A 25,307-nucleotide genomic window follows, 5' to 3' on the forward strand; every position below is an offset into this window, starting at 1 on the left:
CCCAGAACCCATATCAAATAGCTTGACTTCCTTTAACTCCAGCTCCGAAGGATCTATCGCCCTCTTCTGGTCTCCTCAAGGAAGCACACACATTGCACACACACACACCCATTTACCTGGCAGTGATAAATGCACTGAATACTGCACAATCTAAGATGCAGTGCTTCAGAATTCTTGGGGTCTGTGGCACCCAAACTGACAGACGCTTGCCAAATAGCTACCTGCTTCCTTACAGTAGAGCAATTTTTCCCCAGCAACCTAGAAGTATTCCCTTGTGCCAAATGGAGAAATGACATCAAGAACATGCCTTGATTATGAATGTCATTTTCAACTCCTCTTTGAAGAGGGAGCAAGAAAAAAAGTTTAGACTTTGGAGTGTGACAAGTTAGGAGTCCACCCTTATGAATCATGGTCACTTAGACTTCCCCTGCGGACCTCAGAAACCCCACAGGCAGCCCGCAACAGTTAGCAGCATATGAGAGAGTGAAGCGAGAGCAAGAGAGGAAAAAAGTTTGGGAAGTTTTGCTACATCTTCACTCAAGACTGCAAGTGCACAAAGAATTGCAGAAGGCTGGTTATAGAAGGAAAAAAAACACATTCAAAACTACTTACTGACTAATGATGCAGAAAATGTTATGAATAAGTATCCCTTTCTTGATTTATTACTTTAATTATCTGACATTCTATAGACCCCCATTAGTGGATTTTTTTGGCTTAGATTTCAATTTTCTGTCTCATGGTGAAAGCTATTTATCATAATAATCAGTAAAATTCAAAACCTTTTAGCGGTATTTATAAAATTCATTTGCCAGGTTCAGCCCTTGGAGAATGACAAAGAGAGAGCATTAGGACGCGTGTGAAGTGTTTTATGCAGAATTATCTGTCCATAAGAATGATTAAAAGTTCTTTAGAATATTTGGAGCCCATTAGATTTTCAATTTTTTTTTTAAAAGTTCTTACCTATGCTGTGACTGGAAGCTGGGACTGGCTGGTTGGGGGGCTGCTGTACTTTTGTCCGGATGATCCTGTAGGCAGTTAGGAGGGAAGAAAGAAAAACAAATGACTATTTACCATTGAGAAGGAAAGAGAGAGACCCTGAGGCTGGGGAGTGGCTCCCTTGGTAGAGTGCTCGCCTAGCGTGAGCAAAAGCCCTGGATTCCACCCCCAGCAAGGATGGCGCTGCACGAGTTGGTACCACACCCACAGTCCCAGCACTAGGGAGGAGGGAGAGGGAAGGAAATCAGAAGCTCAACGTTATCCTCAGCTACATAGCAAGTCCAAATCTAGTGTAACATACAAGAGCCCCTATTTTTTTAAAAAAAAAAAAAAAGGAGGAGGAAGAGGAGGAGGAGGGAAAAAGAAACCTTAGCTAGTTGTGCAGAGATACAGCAAAGAGGCAGGGCTGGGGTGGGAGATAATGGGCCCTGACTGGGTACTATGAGTTCTGAGGAATTTTCTACCTGGGTATCTTTGGATGGTTGGCATCACCCCTGAACCCTTGGTGCCTCTCTGTTCAGTTTTTTAATTTTCTTTGTTTTGGTTTGTTAGGTTTTCTGAGGCAGAATCTCATGTAACTCAGGCTAGCCTCAAGCTCCCTATCTACCCAAGGCTATCCTTGAAATCCTGATCTTCCTGACTCTCCTAGGTGCTGGGATTACAGGTGTGCACTACCACAACTGGCTGAGTGACTCTTTTTCTGAAGAAAAAAGCAGATATGCTACTGGTCCAAGTGGGCCGAGCCGGCTCTCAGGTGTATCTTCAGCCCCACTAGAGACTCTTCCCCCTCACTAGAGCTCAGCTTCCACCTGCAGGACTAAAGAACCGAACCTGTCTATCCTCTGTCAGGGCTCTCATGTTGCTTTCTTCGCCCTAAAGACTCCACAAATAAGATTAATACACCCACCAGGGAAATTAACTAGAAAGGATGTGCTTGACAAACTCTGTAGAAAGTTTCCAGCTGTGGTCTCTGAGAGACAGAAGATTCCGGTTCCCTGGCCAGAGCAGCCTTCAGGGCCGCCTTAGCAAAGAATGCAAAATGACCACAGAGCACAGAACCCAAGTTCACACCAGAACCACAAAGGATGGAGACGCCCCAGCTACTGCCAAAGATGCAGGAGCAGGTTCAGCAGACCGCACACTTGCACAACCAAAACTTTATTCAATTAAAACCAACAAACGTTATAGAAAGGACCCAAGCAGCTAGAGCCAGGAGTGCCCCAGTTTGCCCTCCCAGAATCCCTTGTTGTGGTTCTGAAATGAACCTGACCATAATCTTGAGTGAGTCCGTTAGACCGTGGGCCTCAGCACAACCAGGGAGTTCCCACAGGTCATTCTCCACTTGTTTAAGTAATCAAATACTCTTCATAAAAAACGAAAACCTTGCACAAAGGTTCGCTGTATTTAAGCAGTAAAGGCATCAGTGACTCGCCTGTGCCCAGAGTCTGGCAACACTGACACTCTGCAGGAGCGTGGGGAACCCTGGTGCAGACTTCCAGCAGGACCCACACATGGGGCCTCCAGGAGACCAGGGCACATAGCAAAATGGTGACTTTCTCAAGAAAAGTGCTATTCCAAACTATTACGTGGTAGAACTTTACGTCATTATTAAAGTACCGTGTGTTCCTTATAGACTACTGTTTACATGCCTGTATATGTGTGCATGTGTGCATGTTCCTGTGTGTGCCCGTGAATAGTGTGTGAGTATGTGTAAAGGCCAAAAGACAACCTCAGATGTTACTGGGCTAGGCCGGTGGCTCCAGAGATCTGCCTGTGTCTGGTACAATGGAGCTGGGAATATAAGTGTGTGTGAAGTGTGTGTGTGTGTGTGTGTGTGTGTGTGAGAGAGAGAGAGAGAGAGAGAGAGAGAGAGAGACAGAGAGACAGAGAGACAGAGAGAGAGACAGAGACAGAGAGAGAGACAGAGAGAGAGACAGAGACAGAAAGAAAGAGACAAAGATAGAAAAACAGAAAGAGAGAGACAAAGAGAGACAGACAGAAAGAGAGACAAAGAGGAAAACGATAAATAGACAGACAGACAAAAGACAATTTTCTGGAGTCTGTCCTGTCCTTCACCACATGTGCTCCAAGGATCAGACAATTCTCAGGTGGGCAGCATGCACCATTGCTGGCTGAGCCATTTCACAGAACTCTGCCCAGCTTTTGTAAATGTGGATTCCAAGGAATCAAACTTAGGTCCCTGTTTGCACAGGGCAAGTCCTTCACCTCCTGAGCCATCTCCCCATGCAGACTATGTGGATGACTTGGGGACAGATAAAGACGATCTCTATCAGACATGGTGCTACATGCCTGTAATCCCAGCACTTAGGAAGCTGGGACACAAGATTGAAAGTTCGAGGCCAGCCTGAACTATATATTGAGACCCCTATTCAAAAAAAAAAAAAAACAGGGGGAAAAATCACTGACATTGGATACGTTATTATGCCCACATCCCTGCTGCTGTATCAAGACACCAGTTCCCACCAACAAATCAGAACCAAGCTGTGCACAGTTTAATGTCTTGCACTTTTCACACGGCATTCCACCAGGAACCCTTCACATGCCAAACCATTGCACATTGCGTCTAAATGCTCATTTTGAGGCTGCCCCAGGTTTCCAGCGTCTGCTGGAAGTGGCAGGTGCCTCCCATTAACCTCATTAGGTGGCCAGCTCTGCCCGGCCTGACCTTACAGCTTGGCATAGGCACCCAGGGTACTTGGCATCGTTAGCTGATATCTTGGAATAGACTTGTTCATTTGATGCTATAAGCCTAATCATAGAGCATTTGTGTCTTGGTCACCTGAGTGAAGTCATCTGCCCTTTTCTGATGAGTCAGCTTAAACACCTCCTCAAATGCAGCCAACATGTGCACACATCTGTTTGTTTGTCTGTCACAATATTTAAAGTAGTTGTTTCCACTCGGCAAACATAGAATATATAGAATAAAGACCTGGAAGCAAGGTACTTTCCTTGACCTCTTGAGTTATGTTGCTACCCAATCTAGTTGGGTTTTTATATTTTTAAGATCACATTGTGTGTGTGTGCACGGCGCATGCACCTCAAAACAACTGCAGGAGTCGCTGCCTTCCACCTTGTGGGTCGAAGGGATCAAACTCAGGTTGTCAGACTAGGTGACAAGTCACGACCTGCTGAGCCATCCTGCCAGCCTTGACCTAATTTTTCTGTGTGTGTTTACAAAGATGCAGCAGATGAGTGAGTATCCAGATATGCTAGATATATGTTCTATTTCCTACTGAAGTCCAATATAAATCCTTGCCTTTTTATGAAATTTGTCAAGAAACAAAGCAACGTACATATTTTCACATTTCTTTTCAAATACCTATAAACCACTGGCAAAGCATTATGAAAGGCCACAAACCATTAACAGGCCTCTTGCAGCACAGGGAGGAAGCAAACAGACCCCAGAACCAAAGTGCTGGCGCTCAAATCCAGCCTTCAGTTTCTCATCTCCACGACCTGGAGGTTGCTCATCTGAAAAATGGGAGCAAGAATCATTCCTACACCATGGAATTATTATTAGGGCTGAACTAATAAACTATTGAGATGTGGCTGATCCATATCAAATGTCCAATAAATGTCACATGTCATCATCCTCATTACTGTCTTCATAATGACGAACGAGCAGCTTCAACTTTAAAACATTTAGATGCTTCCCATTTGCCTAAGGCACAGGGAGCAAGTGTGATACCTCACCAAGGAGGCTGAGGCAGGAGGATTCTGAGCTCAAGGCCAGCCTGGGTTTCATAGTGAGACCATATCTAAATGAACAAGACCCATCCTATAGTGCTAAGCACAAGCATGGCCCAAGATAACACAATGTTAACAGACTGATACAGGGTGCTCCAGTGATCTAGCCAGGGTCACCCAGCATAGGGCCAGCCCAGACTCCTAGCCCCCAGGCCTGAGCACTTTCCTCTGAGCTACATTTGTAGGAAGCAATCCCTCTGCTAACCACATCCTGTATGAGACATAAAAGCTATTTGAATTCAGAATCCCTTTTTCAGAATCTAAGGGATTTTTACATTATAAGCATTTAAGGATTCCATTTCAGCATCCTTCCTCCCTTTTGAAAAACTAAGTCCCCCTGACCACATCAGCCATCATCTCTCACACAATTTTACTGGAAGAGATTCCTTGCAGTGAATTGGAAAAGGTGAGATGGGGGCTGGGATGTAGCTGGATGCTACGGTTCTTGCTAGCACACATCTACACAGCTCTGCCTTCTCAGGCTCCAGGATCACCTGAGTTGGGTGTGATCCCAGTACGCTGAGGTAAAGGTAGAAGGCCAGAAACTCAAGATCATCTTTGGCTACAGAGCAAGTTGAAGGCCAGTGTAGGTTATATGAAACTCTGTCTCAAAAGAGGGGCAAGTTGCTGAGGGGATGAGGAGATAGCTCAGCTATTGGATTGCTTGCCATGCAAACGTGAGGACCAGAGTTCAGAACCCAGAGAGACTCGTGTGAATGCGGGGTGGCCCGTCCACAACTCCAGCCTCAGAAGGAAGAGCACAGAGGATGACCATGGCACAATGGCTACTTAGACCGATCATTAGCAAGCTTTGGGTTCAACTGAGAGACCCTGCATTAGTCAATAAGAGGATTAATCAAACAGAGGATGATTCCTGACATCAAACTCCAACTTCTACATGCACATACATACACCACACACACACACACACACACACACACACACACACACACACACACGTTGCTAAAGAGGACAGAGAGAAAACCACTGAAGGGACTCCAGCCAGCCTGAGCATGGCCACCATGGCTCTCGCAGGTTGGGACTGGTTGGCTGTGGGATGTCTTGTGGCAAATACTGGTCCCTTCAACCACACTGCTAAAGCTACCATCAACACAGAGAGATGCACGGGCCATCAGCTACACTGAGAATCCGAAAGTCTGGGACTAAGCTGGGTGCATCCACAGCCACACTGAAGCCTGCCACCAGCATGAAGAAGGGGAGTGAGGGAATGTCTCAGAAGACTTGCTGCCAAAGTCGAGGTTAGAAAGCAGAAGTAAGGCTGGCATTGGGGCGCAGGCCTGCAATCCTAGCACTCGGGAGGCCGAGGCAGGTGTATCAGCAGTTGCAGACCTATCTGGACCACAGGGTGAGCCCCTGCCTCCAACAAACAAAACGGAAATAAATAAAAAGTAGTTAACAAACTACCACTCAGCAGGCTGCCTCCAGCTCCTGCAGATTATTGTTGTTTACTGAATAAATAATAAGTATGTGTAAGCTTTGAGCTTTACCATAGAAACCTGACCTGAACCAGTAATGCTGGCCCCACTTTCTCACATGCATGCCAACCAGTTGGTGCCAACCAGAGCTGGCCTCCATCACTGGGAATGCCACTTTTCCCAGCACTAGGCCACTGGTTTAGGAGCCACAGAGCTGGTACAGAAACTTCAGTAAGCTCTGAGATGGCCACTTCTAGTTGACGCCCTGCCTGGACTACAGGACTCTCCAGTGCAGCTGTACAGCATCCCAACGAGCAAGGACTTCCAGGATGTCCCCACCAGCCTGGTAGACGTGCTTCAATGATATCTGGCTCCACATCAGCCCTGTTTCCAGAGGAAGTTCCTGCAGACAGCAGGATGGCACCTGCCTCTAGGTGTGAGCGGTAGTGAGGACGCTGTAGCCCCTAGAATAACTATAAATGCAGATATCACCTCTCTGACTGTTTAAAATAGAGGAATAGTGAGACACCGCCTTGGTGGGAGCATGGCTAGGAAAGAGCTATGGACTCTTTCTTTTGACCCTTGCAGGCTGGTTATTTGAAGGTGCATCATTCTCAATGCAGCGGGGTCTGCCTTCCTATAAAAAAAAAAAAAAAGCAGTTCTGCAGTGGATAGCATAGGCTTTCCAGTGAGATTGGGGTCAGGGGGTGCACTGGTAAGAGACTGCATCCCATTTGGGGCACTCTCACTCAAGGTACAGTGAGGAGCCCCTGAGAGGAGCACTGCAAAGAGCTGGGGATTCCAGGGATCGGCAGTCAGCAAAGCATACCGTGATGCCCTGAAACAGGGGAAGAATGGGGGTGTCTCCTCCTGGTCTCCTTCCCATTGGCTCTCCTCTGATCTCCATCTCAATCACCTTTCCCCTGGCCTTCCCATCAGGGCCTCAGCACTACACCTGCCACAGGACAACAGGCCTGAGGGCTGTGGGAGACCACAGATAGAGAGGCCATGTGGGGACACAATAACTGGCCACACGTGTGGCCTAAGATTCTCAGGAGGTCCCAGAATCTAGCCATGGCCCATCGCCAGCAGCAGAACCTCCAGTAGCACAGATCTGGACACACAGAATCAGACGTGCCAGGCAGTCCTGGGCCACTCATTCAAGTCCACCCTCCAGGGCCTCTGCCACGTCTGTAACTACTTCTAGCTTTGCTTTATATGTCTCTTTGAAATGATTTACTCTGGACTTAAATGTAGTTTTAAATCACACTTGTTTATTTATTTCCATTAGGTGACAGTGCATATGGAGATCACAGACCAACTCCCAGGAGTTAGTTCTCTCCTTCCACCACGTGGCTCCTTGGGCATGGCACTGTACAAACGCCTTTGCCCACTGAGCCATCTCTCTGTCCCTCAGATGGATTCTATAAGGCTACCAGACCTCCCTACTGTAAGTAGCTAGGAGAACGCTCGCAGTGTTAGAAAATTCACGGGTGTGATATGGCGCTTAGATTTTCCTAAATCGTGTGACAATGAATTCCACTGCATTCCGGAAGATAAAGCAGGAGCCCTGCTATGTGCTAGCCTTGAAATGAATCGCCACCATTTAAAAGTCTGGATGTTTTTCGTGTGCAAGCATCCACATCTGCTCGCACACAGAGAGCCGGGTTTCTAGACTCTCTGAGGAGTGGAAAGATTCTGGCTCACACTCCCAGCGGCACTCAGCTGACGCTCAGGAGTGGCTGCCACCCACAGGGCTGTGCTGTCTCACCTGCCTCAGCCCCTGGAGTCTCACACGTCACCTGCTTCCTTCATTAGCCACCTGCCTGCCCCACCCACAGAGGCAATGAAGTTTGTGACTGCCGTGGGGCACCCAGGGTTATTCTGTGGACCATGTCATTGTGTGTGTACCCTACATTAGGAAACACAGGGCTCCCCAAATCCTGGCCTGGTGTTTGTGCAAGGTTACCCTACAGAGTGGACCAACTTCTCCACTATTGCCTCTGTTCCTGCCTCTCCATTCTCCAGTGAGGCCTCATAGGGATCTAAGCGGCATGGTGCTTGAACATGGGGACACTGGAATATGTCTAGTATGAGTCTAGTGCTGCCAATCACATTTTAAAGCTTAGACCAAAAAGAGAATGTTAAATAGCTCATTAGTCATTTTCATACTGATCGTACACTGAAATACTTTTTCTCAATGCTGGGTTAAGTAAATATAATCACAGTTAATTATACATATTTCTTTTTACTTTTCTTAAAATCTACCAGGAAATTTCAAATTGTACCTACTAATAATAGAGTGATATGTATTAGTAAAAATCACATCTTCCACTAAACTTTCACCGGAAAGGTGGCTTGGATCTCTGATTTGCCAACTCTGTTCTGATAGCAGAATGCTACCATTCTGAAATGCAATTTACTTTAAAAAATAAAAACAATAACTTGGATACCCAGGGAAAAAATCAAGTTTGTTCTGTGTCCTGGAAATCCTGCAAAGAGTCAGGTGTGAAAAACTCGCAACTGTAACCTTTCATAACTAAGAGAAAAACAAATAGATTTCACACACCTCACCCCAGACCCCTGGCCTCCTCACCTCCTCCTCAGTTCTACCCACCTGGGCAAATCTAAAAGGATTTCACCCAATTTCTGTCTTCTTAAGCACCTTGCAAAACGGCAGGGCCTCAGTAGGGATTGGGTGGATGAATTAGCAAGACTTAAAAAGACAGCACATCCATCCCATGGTGATGCTGTGCATTTGGGCCCACAGTGCTGCCATTGGGACCAGAGGAGACCTTGGAGACATTCCAGTCAGACTTCCTCTTTCTTCCAAGTGTAAGTAATTCTCTGTGCTCAGGCAGGCTCAGCACTAGCTGTAGTAGGGTGTGACTCTGGAGAAATTGGAATGGTTCAATTCCAGGATGCCCGGCTTCTTTTTCTAATGTGGGTTCTAGAGAACAAATGTTTCTGTTTGGCTCACCATTCCATCCCTGACTGTGAGCTTTTCGGTTTAATTGTTTATTTTTATTTTTTATTTTATGGGTTTTTTTTGAGGCACTTGAACTCTCCGTGTAGCCCAAGGATGATTTGAACTCTACTGTAGTTCCAGATACTAGGATTACAGACCTATACCACTAAACCAGGTTTAAGAGAAACTAGGGATGTAACTCAGGGCTTCCTGCACGCAAAACAAGCAGTCTACCAACTAAGCTACAACCGTCGTTCCTGCCTGTATGCTTACATGGGTCAGAGACTGCACTATCTATAATAGAAAATTACCTTCTCCAGGCGGTGGTACATCTATAAACCCAGCATTCAGGAAGCTGAGACAGGAGGATCATTTCAAGCACATAGCAAGTTCCAGGTCAAGTAGAGATACAGAGTGAGACTCTGCCCCATTAAAAAGGAAAGGAAGAGAAAGGGGGAGAGAGAGAAAAGAGGGAAGGAAGGAAGGAAGGAAGGAAGGAAGGAAGGAAGGAAGGAAGGAAGGAAGGAAAATTTTCTTCTAGATTGTAATTTTCATTTTATGTAGTATTTTATTTTTTGAGTTGGGGGGTCTTGCTATGTAGCCCAGGCTGGCCTCAAAGTCAGTTTCCCCAGCCTCCAGAGTGCTTGGATTACACAGATGTATTACCACATCTATTCCAAGTTAGAAATTGATTTTTAAAGCTCTGATGGTATCAGGCAACATGCTTTGGATCAGCATAAGGGAGAGAGAAGAAAGGACACCATGTGAGCTCCAGGAAAACCCTATGCCTGGCACCATGGTGGAGTAGGCTTTTGTCTCTCCATGGGTGGGAGCTGAGGGTGTGTGGGAGCAGGCATCTTTTTGGCTCTGAAGCACCTGATATCCCTGAAGACCTACACTAGAATCATTAGAAAACCACATTAGAGCCCTGGGCTCTCAGAAAAACACAACACAACACACACACACACACACACACACACACACACACACACACACTCCCACAAGATTTTGCTGAGATCTCACTTCACTTTGGCAGCAGGGTTAGAACAAAGAGCTGCATGTCCCCAGCCCAAAGGGAACTTCGTTTCCCACACCTTGTGCTTCAACCTCTGTCCAAACTGGAGGCTGGACTGTCTGCCTGGGAGCCTCTGAGATGAGTTAGCACTCAGACCTGGAGCCCCTGGTGGGGCCAGGGGTGTTTGTGAAGGCCTGATCAGGACAGTTTATACTATCGACAGTTCAAGCTATATCTACACAGGTAGATAGTGAACTAGGTGGTGCCAATCACTCCTGGCTCAGAAAACTCAAGTGGCCTGGGTGTTGACATAGCGTCCTCTCCCTCAGCTGAGAAGTCTTGTCCTTTTTAGAGAGGAGAAAGGTAGCAGAGTCCAGCAAGCACCATTGTTCCTCTCTGTTCACCTCCCCAAGGAGAATAACCAGACCTTCAGAGAGAGCAGGCAGGATCCTTCAGTAGGCTAGCCCCAGCCCCGCCCTGCCCTCACCTGTTGATGGAGCTGACGCTGGGTACCGTGTCATTGTCACAGACTCGCTCTGCCAGCAGCCGGTCCCTGATCTCCCAGGCAAACATGGTAGGATTTTGGCGTTTATACTCAGCGATTTTTTCCACCACTTTGGGAGTGGCAACCTTTGGTTTGGATCCGCCAATCACCCCTGGCTTGATGCTTCCTGTTTCGTAATACCTAGACCCAAGAGAAAAAGGACACAGTTAGCCATGGGAGCCCAGAAGGAAGGGCCATAGTCAGCCGCGGGAGCCTGCAAAGTGGATGATCATTTGAAACAAGTGTGATTTAAGATGTGCTGAAAATATAAACAGCAAATCAGATTTTTAAATGTAGTACCAAAAGCTATTAAATAGCTCGATAATCTTTTAAATTGTATGTCTTAAAAAAATGTATTTTGTGTGCATGCATGTGTGCATGTGTGCATATGTGTGTCAAGCTCAGAAAGCAACTCCATCCACCGAGGAGTGCCAGGGATCGACACCTAGCCACCATGCTTGGCAGCAAGCGCTTTGATCGCCCACTAACCATTCCATATTGGTTATATGTTGAAATGACAATCTGTACACATTGGGTTAAACAAAATTCATAATTAAAATAAATCATTCTAGTTTCATTTCACTTTTCTAAGTAGTCTATGAGAAAATTTCAAACGGCTCACATGGCTCATTACATTTTATAATATAATTATAAAATACATATACTGGACAATGCAGCAGCAAGCTACACATAACAAAATGTTTTCACATTCATCCACCATTTTATAGATTATTAAAAAAAAATGCAAGTTAGTTTTTCCTCTTGGTCCTCTAAGAGCCCTGAAGCACATAAATTGTTTAAGATGAATGAACAAGCGCCTGGACAATGAGGGGAAGTGCCCTTCTGTGATAGTGAACATAGCTTTACAGACATTAGATGCTTTCCCTGGGGTCACAAAGGATTAGGGTGCCCAGTCAGGACTCCGGTCAAGCCTCCTGAACTGAAATTTCCCCAGAAAGGTGGTGTAGACCTCCAGTTTGCTGGCTCTCCCATCCCCAGCACAACGTCCAGAGTTCTCTGAAGACCCTCTACAATTTTTTTCCAAAAGAGAGAAACAATAACCCTGATATAAAATTAAAGAGTGTTGGATTCCAGCGTTAATGGGACATATGTATTAGAAATCAAATCCCAAGCAATCAGAAAAACCAACCGCGATTCTCGACAGCTCTTCCAGAGGCCTCCCCTGAGGTAAATGGCTGTTTCTAAGGACATTTCTATGCTATCAGCCTTTCCTCGTTAACGCAAATAGGATGTCAGGGTTTTACAGCCAAGCCGTGCCAGAGAGAGGGGTGGCACGAAAGCTAGTTTGAGGGGAGGAGGAAAAGGGACCTGCTTATTTTTCTGAATTCCAACTATCACTGGATGTCTCTCTCAGTGTTTGCAGAGGAATTCCGGATTCCCTCTTCCAAAGAAGATTATCTTGAGGTTGAAAGATTTTCAAAAGACATTTTAGAAATTTTAAGTTTTAAACCTTGAATATTTATAAGAAGTAAGGTAAGGGTGGCACACATCTGTAATCCTAGTACTTGGGAAGTGGAAACAGGAGGATAAGGAGTTTTCAAGGAGACTTGGCTACATGCATGCTGAGAGAGAGAGTAAGAGGAGGAATTGGAGGAAGAAGAAGAAAGGGAAGAGGAAGTGGAGAAGGTGGAGGAGGAAGAAGAGGTAGGAAAAGAGGAAGAGGAAGAGAATGAAGTGATTCTACTGGGTGGATGGAAATATGTCCTAGAAGCAATGGTGGAACATTTATAGGGTTGCTAAACTCTCAGCTTAGGTAAGTCTGTTTAGGGCCAAGTATGTGAATATTCTGAAAGTGAAGACATATTTATTTGTCATCGAGGAGAGTGAGTCATTTAGAATTTTAAGCATAAAACAAAATCCAACTTATCTTCCTTTTTTATAAAGTTGTTGGAAGCAAAAATGTTCTTAATCACAAAAGGCTTCAACAGATACCCACAAAAAATATTTTTTGACAGAAAGTCATCTAAATTCTAGTGCACAGCAACTCTGGAAGACTCTACAGTCCTTTCAACTTCTCAAGAGAAAGTCAATTACTTTTAAACTTATTTATTCTTATTTTACAAGCATTGGTATTTCATCTGAATGTATTTTTGTGTGAGGGTATTGGATCCTCTGGAACTGGCCTTACAGACAGTTGTGAGCTGCCATGTGGGTACTGGGAATTGAACCCAGGTCCTCTGGAAGAGCAGCCAGTGCTCTTAACTTCTGAGCCATCTCCCCAGCTGAGAAAGCCAATTATTTACTATCACATAACAACTTCTTACTTTGGCACAACACTCTCAAGTATGGAGTTCTTCAAATTACCACGGTCCTCACACATCTTTTGAAGTCATCAGGATTTTACAGAAGAGAAAATAAATGATTGGAAGACTAAGGGACTCGCCCAGCTCCTCTAGTTACAGAGACAGCCCAGATTTCAAACCAGACTTTGAGTCCAATACTCTTCGCATTACCACAAATTTCTGATTTGATTATAACATTTTAAGCATTAGTAGCTGCAATCTTTACAATGACAGAGAGATTTGCTATTTGCAGGGTTTTTTCCTCAAGCATCCTCCACTCATTCCATGAACCAGTCGTCACTAGGTCCTCTTAGTGCAAGGATAGTCTCGGGGAATAGGACTTACATATATGTAGACCACACTGTGTTCTCAGAATACATGAATCCAATAGAACCACAGTGGCCACGCAGAAACTCACCAGGCAGCAGGATAAAGTCCCCTGCTTACATGGCTGGTATGTGACAGCCCAGGGCTCCCTGCCCAGCTTGCTTGAGCTGTGCCAACTGTGGAATTCCACAGTCTTGACACTCGAGGTCTCTGTCTTGCATTTGACTGACACATGGCCTAGGCTCTTAGAAAGCAACACAGACACTCCCGAAACCCCAACCCAAGACTGCGTCAAGTGAGGATTCAGACTTAATAACCATCCTTTCATCTCAGCAGAACAGCCGTGCAGCCCTTTGGCTTTTACAGACAAAAGATGAACGGCAGCCACCAGCCCGGTGCCCCTCGGTGCAAAGAGCCACAAAGAGCATTAGGTTGGGAGTGGAGAGGTGCCATGCCTGTAGTGATTCTGACACCAACTGGCTGTGTGATCATGACCAACTCAGCCTTCCTCGGCCTCAGTTACCGTCTTCCTGCAATAGGGGAGGCTATTTGCCAAGATTCCTTTGCAGAGCTATTAGGATAACAAGAATTCAGAATGGCTGTGAAGACTTTGGGGGAAAAGGACAGAAAGAGAGAGAATTTGCATAAAGTAGAGTGCATGGATGGGGATTAAAATCCTCATTGTTTTATTTTTAGCGTGCGACATGCCACCAAAGTTCAAATGACCAGGCATTCACAATGAGAGGAGACAGAGGCCCTGCTCCGTGATCTGACTTGGCCTTCGTATGATGCCCAGATCCTCTACAGCCCTGAGTTCTAGACTGAATGTTCACACTCCTGTCAGCCCACATACCTTCTTGGAGGGACAGGAACCCTTTCCTGCTCCCAAGGACTTTTCCTGCCTTGCTCCACAGCCTTTGAAAACCACAGCTACCACACACCAAGCACTATGTAATCTGTCACCCCGTGAGCACCCATCAAATTCTTCTGGAGGGTGGGGGTAATCCGTGGGTCAAACAGGCCAAGTTCAGAAATTCCCAGTCACACTGTTTTAGGGCTGAACTTGTTTCTTAAAAGGCAGTTCTAATTAGAGTGACATTTTGTCCACTGTGGTTCTTAGTTATGAAAATAATGAGCTATGAAATTCCAATTTATTGTTGACAACTTAAACGGCCAGGCACCGGAGCGGCGCATAACTTCCGAGTGCCACTCTGCCCAGTGACAAATCTATTCTGGTCCACGGGAGTCTGCTGACCTGACTTTAGAAGGATCCCTGTCCACCTCAGTCTCCATGGGAGATGTAGAGGGCTTTGGGATTCTAGAACATGAGACCCAGTCATTTGGATGTCTGAGAAAGGCTCTCAGCAACTTGAAATGTTCAAACAGTAAACAAAATGTCAGCTCAGCAAAGATGTCTCAGGAAAAACAAAGGAAAGGCCTCCCCTTTCTTTCCCCTCCCACCCCCCACAAAGAAGCATCTTGCATAGAAGGTAGGGACCATTTGGCTCCAAAAGTGAGACTAGCGACTTCTAAAACAGCTTCCTCTCACCCTCTTTTCTTGTACGTTTTCTATTCTTTCTTCCCTTTGTCTTCTCTCTTCCTTCTATCCCCCCGGATGCTACTTCCTTTTGCTGCACCCTCTCTCATCTTCCCTTAACCCACCATCTAACATGGTCACCAGGCTGATTTCCTAGGCTCCTTCCTGAACTCAGGCTGGGAGTCATTTGCTGGCTGAGTGTTTAACAGAAGTGGATTGAGCCCTTGTCCTCCATGGCTGATATGACCCATGCTGGGCAGGAAGATGACGAATAAGCACAGGGGTAGGTGGCTCTAATGGAACTGCCAGATTCCTGTCCCTGAGACGTCTTCCTTTGGGCTTAATCAAGATCCCCTATGTTATTACTGCTATTATTAACAGTGTTAACACTGTTGGAACAATTTTTAAATTCCAGCAGACAGAACAGAAAGTCATGAAGTCACTGAGAAAACTTGAAAAATACTTCAAAATGCTCATGACTGACAGTCAGGTATCAATTGTTGAACCATAATGCAAGCTCTAGGACAAAAATGAGGATCACTGACCCCAGGGGGAGAAATAGCAAGAAAGCCCTGAAGAGCTAACCTGAGAATGTGCCTGTCTGCCCGGGAAGACCTAGAACAATGTCACATGAGCAGGACATTAAAAAACAAAAACAAACAAACAATAACAACAACAACAAAACAACTATCCATGTGTTTTGGGGTTATGGAGAGAGACAGAGTTCCAGAGTCATTTAGGCCCCCATCCTATCTTGGCCAGACATATGCCAATCAGTCCCAGAAAGGTTTATTTCCTCATCTTGAAATCTTCCTGTATCACGCTGAGGCTGGCAAAAAAAAAAAAAAAGAAAGAAAGAAAGAAAAAAGAAAAAGAAACATAAAGCTAACATAACAGTCTGCACAGTCCTTTGAGAGGACTGTCATTGTAAGTATTTTGCTTGCAGCAAATTGCTGGGTCAAGTGGCAACTTTCAAATGTCAGATTTGAGAGTTAGTGTTTGCTGCTGTTTTGTCTAATTTAATGTGTACTTAGGATGCCTGTCACTACAAAAAAGAAACAAACGCACAGAAAGAAAACCCTACAGCAACTTGAGAAAAGGCTGATGATACAACTGAAGAAGATGGCTGGATTTGAAGTAGTGGGTGCTATTTGAAAACATTCAAAAAGAAAATAGTGAGGGCGGGCACTATAGCTCAGTAGTAGACAACCACTTAGCACACACACAGCCCTGCACCAAAAGAGAAAAAGGAAAATAAGGAAAGAAACAATCAACTATGGTTGTATAAAATAATATATGTCCCACCCCAGCCATTCCCTTGACCCCAGGCTCTCCTAAGAGGTTTCGGAGAAATTCCCAAGAGCCTCTGACTTCGGGTTCCTTAAAATAATCCACCAGACTTTTGAGAAACATATTGCTCCTCCTGACAAAGTCACCCGATTCCACATGTCGCTGAAAACAGGGCGTTCCACAGATGAGGAGGATCTCAAAAGATGTTGCCGACTCTCAAGTGTGGAGGACAAAATGCTGCCGTGTCTCACAGTCGACACTGGCACCTTGAACAGCCGCGGACTGTCTCTTAGATCTTTCTTAAAACATTGAGGGAAGCCTGGAGCCCGTCCTTTACCTGCCAAGAATTTTGCTGACACAACCATGGCTGACCCGAAGCTGCCTGGAGATGTCGCAGGGCCTGACACCTTGATGGGCAAGTTCCACTATCCTTTGGCGGACTACGTCTGGGAGTGGCCGTCCATTCACAAAAACCCCCCCAAGCTGATTCACTCCTCCATGTCCTGAAACAGATCAGAAACAAAGGCAAGGGGAAGGGTGGTTAGAACCAGTCACATAGTAGAAGTGCCCTTCTCAGCACCCAGAGCCCTCTGGTCATAAATGGCTCGCAGGCTAAATGTCTTGCACCTGGAGTCCAATCATGCAGATGACATGAGGACCCTAGGTTGCTTTTTAACACCGGTCTTAGCTTTTGTTCCTCTGCAGGCAGTCAACAGAGCCACTGGTAGCTCCCCACTCTGGTTTTTCTTTTAGTTACTAGCCTCTTCCTTGTCATTCGCGGGAATCGGTAAGGGAATGTGTAAAAGAAATCTATATGAAAGGAGCACAGTTTTCTACACAATGCTGAATTTGAGGGAGATCCTGGGGAGAAAATTATATCTTAAGATAATCAGATTTAAAGAAGAAAAGAAAATAGTGGAATTCATTTTCTTTTTAACAAATGTCTTCAAAAGTGAAACAGGCTGTTCTAAGATCTACATATTGAGGGAAGTGTTTTTGCATCAGCAACCTAATTCAAGAACTGAAGTCTTTCTTTTTAATGACCAGCATTTTCAGGTCACGGAGACAAAGCCTAACTGCTGCCTTAATTTAAAAATAGGAAAGAAAAATTTAAAGCCTTCCTTTAAGACGGTGAGGTTGACATGCAGGCCTGACCGTTGTACTCTCTCAGAGCACACAAAAGAAATGAGTCACAGGGTCTTCTGCACACGGCACACTCCACCGAACCAGAATTGTTAGAAAGGTGTGCCCCTGGAATTTTGGGCAAGTTTTGCAATCTGTAAGCAGATTTAAGTTGGTTAGGAGGAAATAAAGCAACTGAGTACCAGATTTTTACAAGTGCCATGGAATGTATTTTAAGTAAAAGGAGTCAGAGAAAGCTCCCTTTCGGTTCTGATGTTCCATACTGGTAATCCCCTGCAGCTGAAAGGAAACTGGACCTGAGTAAACTGAAGAGCCGGTCCAGGAAACCAACTGATACCATGTAGTGTAGTTGGCCCTTACAGCTTTGAAGCATGCTAACTTGCATTGCTGAGGATGGAAACTGAAGCCAAGTTCGAGAATACCCTGATGCTGTTGACAACTCAGAGGCCAAGGAGGGGACACCGCCTAGCCTAGGACAGACGGAACTCTAGAAGGGGAGTCAAGGCACCTCCGAGGTCATACACACATCCACCCTCCAACTTTAAAACAGAGAAACAACACCCACAGTTCGGCTCCCACCACCCTATCCCAGTCCAAGACTGATCTACAAGCAGGCCCATGAACATCTGGAACTGAGGGATAAAACAACTCCTAAAACAACCTTTATCCTTAAAAGTATCTAACATTCACAAATGAGTTTCCCAAATCTCCAAGTTCAGGCTATTTCCAAGAAAACCACAATTTTTAAAAGGTAATTTACATCACTTAGTTCTAAACTACACTGGACTTTCCTCTGATTGTCAAAATGTACCTTTAAGGAATTTTGATTGTTCTGAAACATTGCACACAGGAGGAGAAAAAATAGGAAGAGAGAAAATTTTCTTGAACAGGGTTTTATAGCTAGGGACATGATCGCATAGTTTACCTAAAACAGAAAGATTTCAGCAACCCTGAGCAAGAGCTTTGTTCTGGGACAGAGATCATCTAAGGGGGGAAAGGGTAAACCATTTTTTCCAGAAGAGGCTGGATTTAAGTAAAACAAAGTATATCCATAATTGGTGTGTGCTCATTGGGAGGACACACGTCAAAAAAAGGCAGCTAAAGACCCAACACACATTTGCTGGATATAAAGATCCAGGCATTGCAGCCAATCTGCAATTATTGTTTACTAAACCACTAACAATTGAGACTTCCTGCCCAAAACACGGTGGCAGCCTTCAGAGGATTTCAATGCCAAGAATAATTCTGTAGGGAGTTTGTAGGTTTGTACCATAAGAAAGCAAAACCAAAAACAAACAAATGCCAAGAGTTTCCTAGAGGTGGGTCTCCCTAAATCACAGTAGATCCCTCAAACTACCTTCCTTTGGCCACAAGGAATTTGCAGACTCCAAGGCAAGTGCCTACAGCTGACATGGACTAGACATAGGTGACTCTTACTTTTCTTAACTTTCTGGACAGGCCCCACAACCTTTTGGTCCTCTTGCCTCATTCATGAATCTAGCCAACAGAGCACTTTATAACAGGCCTCAAGAAAAGTAAGAAAGGAAGTCCAAAGTCTGAGGGACAGTGGAGGTGGGACAGGGAAAGAGAGGTATGTGTACAGGATATAGATGCTATAGACTCTCTATATTCTCTCTACCATAGAGAGGAGGGCCGAATGAGATAGAAGGCAATGAAGGGAAGACTAGATAGGGCACAGAGAGTAGATTAAGCAGGCAGAGAGAGTGGGGGAAGGAATGGAAAAGTCTAGACAAAAGGAAGGGGCTCTCTAGAGGGCAGGTCTCTACGGGTGGGGGTTTGTTTCCTCTCCCTCCTGCTCAGGTCTTTCTCCAGCTTTGTATCTCCTCAAAGACTGAAGTCCCAAGTTCTACCGTGGATTCCAGTTAGGTAAGGGCTCATCTGCCAGGAGGGCACAGGGCCAAGACATGAACTTGACTATCATTCCTAAGAGGAGCAGAATTTAGAGACTGGCACAGAAACGGATGCAAACAAGTTAGGTACAAACTGGGAAACACACACAGAGATACAGCAAAAGTAGAGACCGGCCCCATCTGGAAGAGCAGGGTTTGAAGGCTGATAGAACGATGGAATTGCGGATGACCCTAGGACCTTTGAGTCTCTGCTCCGGAAGGAACTGCTTTCTGCAGATGCTCCTCAGACCTTGTTAGGGGTATATTGACCACAAAAGACACGGCCCACACCCCCAAAACTATGGTTAGGCACAGATAATTAGGAAGGTGATGTCTGCTGCCAGCTGAAGACTGAACTACAAGAGTCCGGATCATTGAAATTCTTTCTAAATATACCAACGCAGAAGGGGGAGGCAAACAGGATCACACAGAGCGGCCAGCCAAGTGCTGACACACATGCTGTGAAGACAGACATAGCTGGACTACAGAGGCAGAGCCTTGCATGTGTGTACACTCCAACTGGCCTCTCTGGGACCAAGTCCTTCTCGTTCTCCCCTTCCATTAATTCTCCAAAGCTGAACAGCATGCCTCTCTCTATTCCCAAGAATCTGCTGCAGCTGATCTTTGCCAGCCTTTTTCTCTCTCTAGCCTGAGTATCATGTTCTGGAAAATGGCCAGTAACTGACAGTTTGGGTCACACTCAGGTGTGGCATTGGCCACAAAAGTACTTTGCTAACTAGTAGGCAAAATGCTTTGGAGGAAGGAACCATCTGGGGAAGAGTCGCTGTGCCAGTGTGCTTGATGGAACTGGAGGAGGGTGTGGGGTACCTCTGAACTCAGAAGCCCGCTAGGCAGCAGTGCCTGTCCCTCCCAACAGAAGCTATCCTGTGTAGAATTGGTTGGGTGTGAGGGGGTAGGGGAGAAGGGAGGCAACAAGGAAAAACTGACCAGAGCCAGAAATAAAGATGAAGCAAACGACCCCGCTATACCAGCCACCTTGCAGAGCCTGTTTTCTCTGCCCTCATTGTCAGCAAATTGGGACCCAGAGACAGACTACACTGGGCAAGCACACAGCTTTGGGCACAAGAACTAAGGGTCTTTCCAAATAAGCCAAGGGTTTCCACTAGCTCTGGAAGCAAGGCTGGCCCAGCCCCCACTGTGCTGCCAGGGAGATTGAGAATGGGAGGAGGGAGCACTTCCCGAGGAGGGGGCAGATTGAAGGCCCGGCAGGAAGGCTTAGGCATTAGCAGTTGGTTAACCAGCACCTGGAAGGAGCTGCTTCTCCACACGGATGCACACCGGAAGACCACCGAGTCTGATGCTATCTCCCCAAGGGCTTGGGCATGACCTCTGGGCAGCAGAATTCTGGACAGAGAGAGGCAGTGCGGGCCTTTGGATTTCCGCCAGTAAGGAAAGAAGCAGGGGAGCCAGCCCTACCCATCTTGTTTCCCAGTTGCTTTATGACTGAGCCAACGCTTGCCCACCTCTCAGTGTGTTGCCCCCAATTCGTTTGTTTTCAGGTTCGCTCTGAGTAAAAGCACAGAGGCTCCAGAGCCACTCTGTGCAGGAAAATGCAGTGGAAGACGCTGGAGCCCTGGTGGACTGGAAACTGCTTAAACCCAGTCCCCAAACCGCGAGGAATCGTTGGGGCTGGGACCAGAGCAAGCCGCTTCTCTGTGCGAATCTTGTTGCGGCTTGGGAGGATTACCTCCAACTAGGATATTGACACAAAGAGAAGCTGACCGGCTTGCAGCCCGCTTCGGCTGCCTAAACAAACCTTCCCCAGCGGCCAGGCCACTCGATCCTTCGTGGAAGACACGAAGATTCTTGCCCCAGCTTGCCTTCTCTCTAGCCGGGTCTCTGCTGCCTTTGTTAAATAGGGGACCCATGACTAGAGTAGATCCCGACTGGTTGAGGTTAAGCGAGCTTGCAGCCGGCTGCTAGCCGCGGAGTTACTTCGTGATCTCCAGTCCACAGAGACCCGAGCTGGGCACCCGGGAGCTGCCAAAGCCTGGCGCCTTCCCCTGGCCGATTCTACAGCCAACAGAAGGAAAACGCGATTCGTTCCACTTGGAATTTCCTTGAAATCTCCGAATCTAATCCAGCGTTAACTCGCCGTGAGAAGAGCGCTCATCTCACACGAGGCTGTGTTAATGGGTGAACTGGCAGAATCCCTGCGGGTCAGCCAGCAGGGCCCTGCCTGTGCCCGAAATGACCCTGCCGGTCTCCTACACCGCACAGGCTTTCAGAAGGCAGACGCGCCTGCATGGGACTAATTAGCTTTCTTGCTTGCTTGCTTTCTTCCTTCCTTTCTTTCTTTCTTTCCTACTTTCTCTCTCCCTCTCTTTTTCTTTCTAAGAGAGAAGCCATCTCAAGGCAGGCACCCTACAGAGAACGACCCAATGGTGCCTTTAAAGGTCTCTGTCAGTACTGACCGACGCCTAAAATGAAGTGTAGCTTAGGGACCCGGACTTCGTTGATTTTTTTTTTTTTAATTCCCTCTCCTCGACCCAGGAGACATTTGGAACCCTGGATCAGGTGCACTTTCTTAACTCTCACTTCTTTTCTTCACACATACAGGGACCGGTAGGGGCCTCACTTTTCATCCTAAGTATCAGTCTTGGTCAGGTCCATAGCTGAAAAGGGCGCCAACAGAGTTGGGGTTTGGGGCACTCTCTGAGACTCTTACTGACCTCTATTAAAACTTCCTGCCCTCCAACTGGCCCAGTTCTGAGCCTTCTTTGAGTATGAACCAGGGTTCTGAGAATTAGCTTCAGGAGACCAGGAAAGGCTGCAGCTTGCTGCCTACACTACCTCGTTGCTGGAGGCGGGATTTACCGATCAGGCACTTGGGCTTTGGCGGCCAATGCGTTCCGTGTCCGCTACCTGAAAGCCTTGCACTTTGCAAAGTTGTCTACGCAGCTACAGAGGCCCCAAGCCCTCCAGAACTTATTACCTGCCCCGTAGTCCGGCACCCCCAACCCGACCCCAGCCGGAGAGTGAGAGAAGCGAGCTCGCCGCCTACTTACTATGCATGGATGCAAACGGGTCGTGCTTACAGTGTATTTCCATCGGGGCGCTCCAGACTGCAGGTCGGCCCACGCCGTTGCCTCTCGGCGCCAAAGGGCTGCTCAGGGAATCTAGGGACCCGCGCCACCAGGCCAGGCACCCTGTGAGGTGGGCTCAGAAAACACCTCTGCAGCCGTGGGGTCCCTCTCCAAGCCTCTTGCGGAAGATCGCGGAAAGCTGAGCCGAGAGGCGGGAAACGGTGCTCAGGTCTGGGAGCGGGCGCCCAAACTCCAGCTAGCTTCGCTCCTCCGCGGGCTCAAGCGGCGGCTCCCGGCCCACACCCGAGAAGCAGAGGCCCAGGCGCCCGCGGCGTCGAGAGCATAGCGCAGGGGCCCACCTCCGGGACTGCTAGGGGCGTTCGGCGCCGGAGCAGAAGCCTGCAAGAGGCCACGAGCACACGGCCCTTCGTCTCACTCTGGGGCAGCGAGGCTCACGAGCTGCCAGGCTGCTTCGGTCACGCTGCTTCGAGGGTCTGTCCACCACTCGGCCTCCGCCAGATCCTTCCTGTCTCCCACTGCTCCGTCTCTCTGGGGCTGAAGTGCCCCTCCGCCTCTCTCCCGCCGGCTCTCCGACGTCTCCGACGAAGTTGCAGAGAACTCCCTCTCCGGCCACGCAGGGGCCGCGGCGGATTCTAAGACGCTGCCGCTACTAAGGCTAGGAGCCCGGAGCGCCCTGAAACTGCAACCCTCGAAGCCCGGGACCCGCCGCCTTCAAAGTTCCCGCGGGCCCCGAGGCTCCCGGCCCATTCGCTCCTGGCTGTGCCCTCACACTACCAACTCTTGGTAGCCGCTGCCGGCTCTTGGGGGTCCGTTTGGACTATCCCAGGCTTGCCTCTTCCGGGACAGCCACCGCGTCTGCAGAGCGGTGAGCGAGGGACGCAGGAGAGGATGAGGGTCCTTCCGCTGGGGCCGCCGGGGCCGCCAGGGCTGTCGGTGCTGAGATGAAGCCCCTGCCGGCTCTAATGCCCGCGCTGCTGTCGCCGCCGCCGGCGCTAGCCCTCCGCTTGCTCGGCGCGCACAGTGCGCCACCGCGCCGCCCCGGAGCCGCTTTCAGGACCCGCTGCGTGTGGACAGCGCCGCCCGGGGCTCAGCCTCCCTCCGGGCGGGGGCGGGGCGGGAGCGCACCTGCCAATCACGCCTCACCAAGCCAATCAGAACGGGGGCATCCGGCCCTAGTCCGAAGTACTGCCCTATTGGCTAAGCAACCCACGGACTCCGCCTGATTAGCCGGTACCTGGGCAATGGGAGAGAATGGGGGGCGGGGCCCAAGCGGCGGCGCCACGTTCATTGACAAACGCGTGGGGAGAAGGCCTAGTAGAACGCGGATGGAAAAGGGGGAAGAGATAGAACAGGGCCCACTCAGTCAGTGTCTGGAGATTCCGGCTCTTGATCCCACAAAACCAACCTTTCTGCCGTTGGGATTCTGGGATTGAGAATTAGAGACTGAGGGCAACGAAGGGTGAGGATGAAAGAGAAGTCTCCAGAAGGCAAAAAGAAAGAAAAGCACCCACAGTTACTGGAGGAAGTCGTGTAGCGCAGTAGAGATTCGGCTTTCAGTCTAGGTGGAGGAGTTACGTGTGTATACCTGCCGCTTCAGACTCACTTTGCTCCTCAGTAAAATGGCCAGTTTAGTGAAGGAGTCTTTGATGCTGGTTCCTTCCAATGGATAAATTTTCTAATTTTATCAAGAATCTACTAAGTGACAGCATCTCCTCTGTATCCCCCCCACCCCGCTTCTCAGTCTCTCCAGAGTCCCCAGTGCTGCATTAACCAAAGGCAGGCGGCGGGGGGGGGGGGAATATTACTTTGAGGTTACCAAAAATTGGGCAGACTCGAAAACTTAAACAAGGTTGTCTCAAGCAACAGAGCCATAGATTCTTTTTGCAGTCTCAGCCTAGGAGCTGATAGGTCCCTTGGGAGCTGGTGATACTCTCAGCTCAAAGCTTCTGTCAACAAGAGGATTTCCGCATCTGGTGCAAGGCCTCCTTTAAAACGGAAGGCGTGCACTGGCATCCAGCGCTAATGAGAGCACCTGAAACCCGCGACTATGTGGTTTCTTCTGTTTACAAGAGCCTGGCAGTGTGGTACCAAGATGGCTACAAACGCTGCAGTTTCCAATTGCCAGGAAAAGCTGACCTTCCGTCACCATAGCTCCTGTAGACTTTAGGACAAAATAGCGTTCCAGTGGAATTCTGCTGATCCAGCAAAGTTCTTTAATCAGCCCACTGCTCAGTTTCTCAGGAGTGTAAGGCTCTCAGACTGTAATCAAAGCTGCTGGACTTTAAAAAAAAATGAAATATTTTCATTCAAGCAGCTATCCTTCCGTGAGCCCCCTAGCGTGCTCAGATCCAATGCAGACACTGAACATCCCCCTGCCCCAGCAATTGTGGGAGTGTAGAGTAAACACTCACCCCTTTGAATCATAAGTGATGACCCTCTGATACTAAACATAAATCCACCTGAACAAGGACACTGAGATGTCTGCTTCAGTCATAACAAGCTGATCTTTGGAGGATCCTCGAGCCATTTTTCCTATTTACTTTCTGCCTGAATTTTCCCTCATTGTCCAGTCTTTTCCCCCTTGCTCCACTTCTAACATCTCTATACTAGGTCGACCCTTGGGTCCACTCTCTATAGCTGTCTTGGCCGCAGCTGCTTGGTACAAGTAGGCAAGTTTCTCCTTGCTGACACCATCCCCACCCCCACCGGGCCACAGCTGCAGGAAAACGGCCAAGGCCAGCCTCTGGGGACTCAGAAGGCTGTGGTGTGCAAGGTGGTGGATGGTAGCTTTCTCTCTCCATCATCTGGAACCCCTCCCAGTCCTGATCCTTTGCCCCCACATCCACCTCTGCCTTAGGGCAGAAAGGTTACAACAGGAAAAAGACCGATGGCATAAGGTTCCTTTGGCTTCATCCTGTAGTTCCATGAGAATTCAGTTCCAGGCCAGGTAAGGAACTCTTGATTCCCACTAGTGAGTTCAAGAGTGCTGCCCCAGAGAAGCA

General features: G+C 47.7%; 1 protein-coding gene across 1 annotated transcript in view; it reads right to left on the bottom strand.

Annotated features, from left to right (window-relative positions):
* Pax5 (paired box 5) overlaps positions 1 to 22,309 on the bottom strand; it is a 164,450-nt gene extending 142,141 nt beyond the window's left edge. The window contains 4 exon segments of the mRNA XM_038347799.2: positions 961 to 1,025; positions 10,671 to 10,868; positions 16,522 to 16,687; positions 22,267 to 22,309. Coding sequence (XP_038203727.2) covers positions 961 to 1,025; positions 10,671 to 10,868; positions 16,522 to 16,687; positions 22,267 to 22,309 — 472 coding nt within the window.
* Between the last annotated feature and the right edge of the window lie 2,998 nt (positions 22,310 to 25,307).

Source organism: Arvicola amphibius, chromosome 11, assembly GCF_903992535.2.
Source record: "Arvicola amphibius chromosome 11, mArvAmp1.2, whole genome shotgun sequence".
NCBI lineage: Eukaryota > Metazoa > Chordata > Mammalia > Rodentia > Cricetidae > Arvicola > Arvicola amphibius.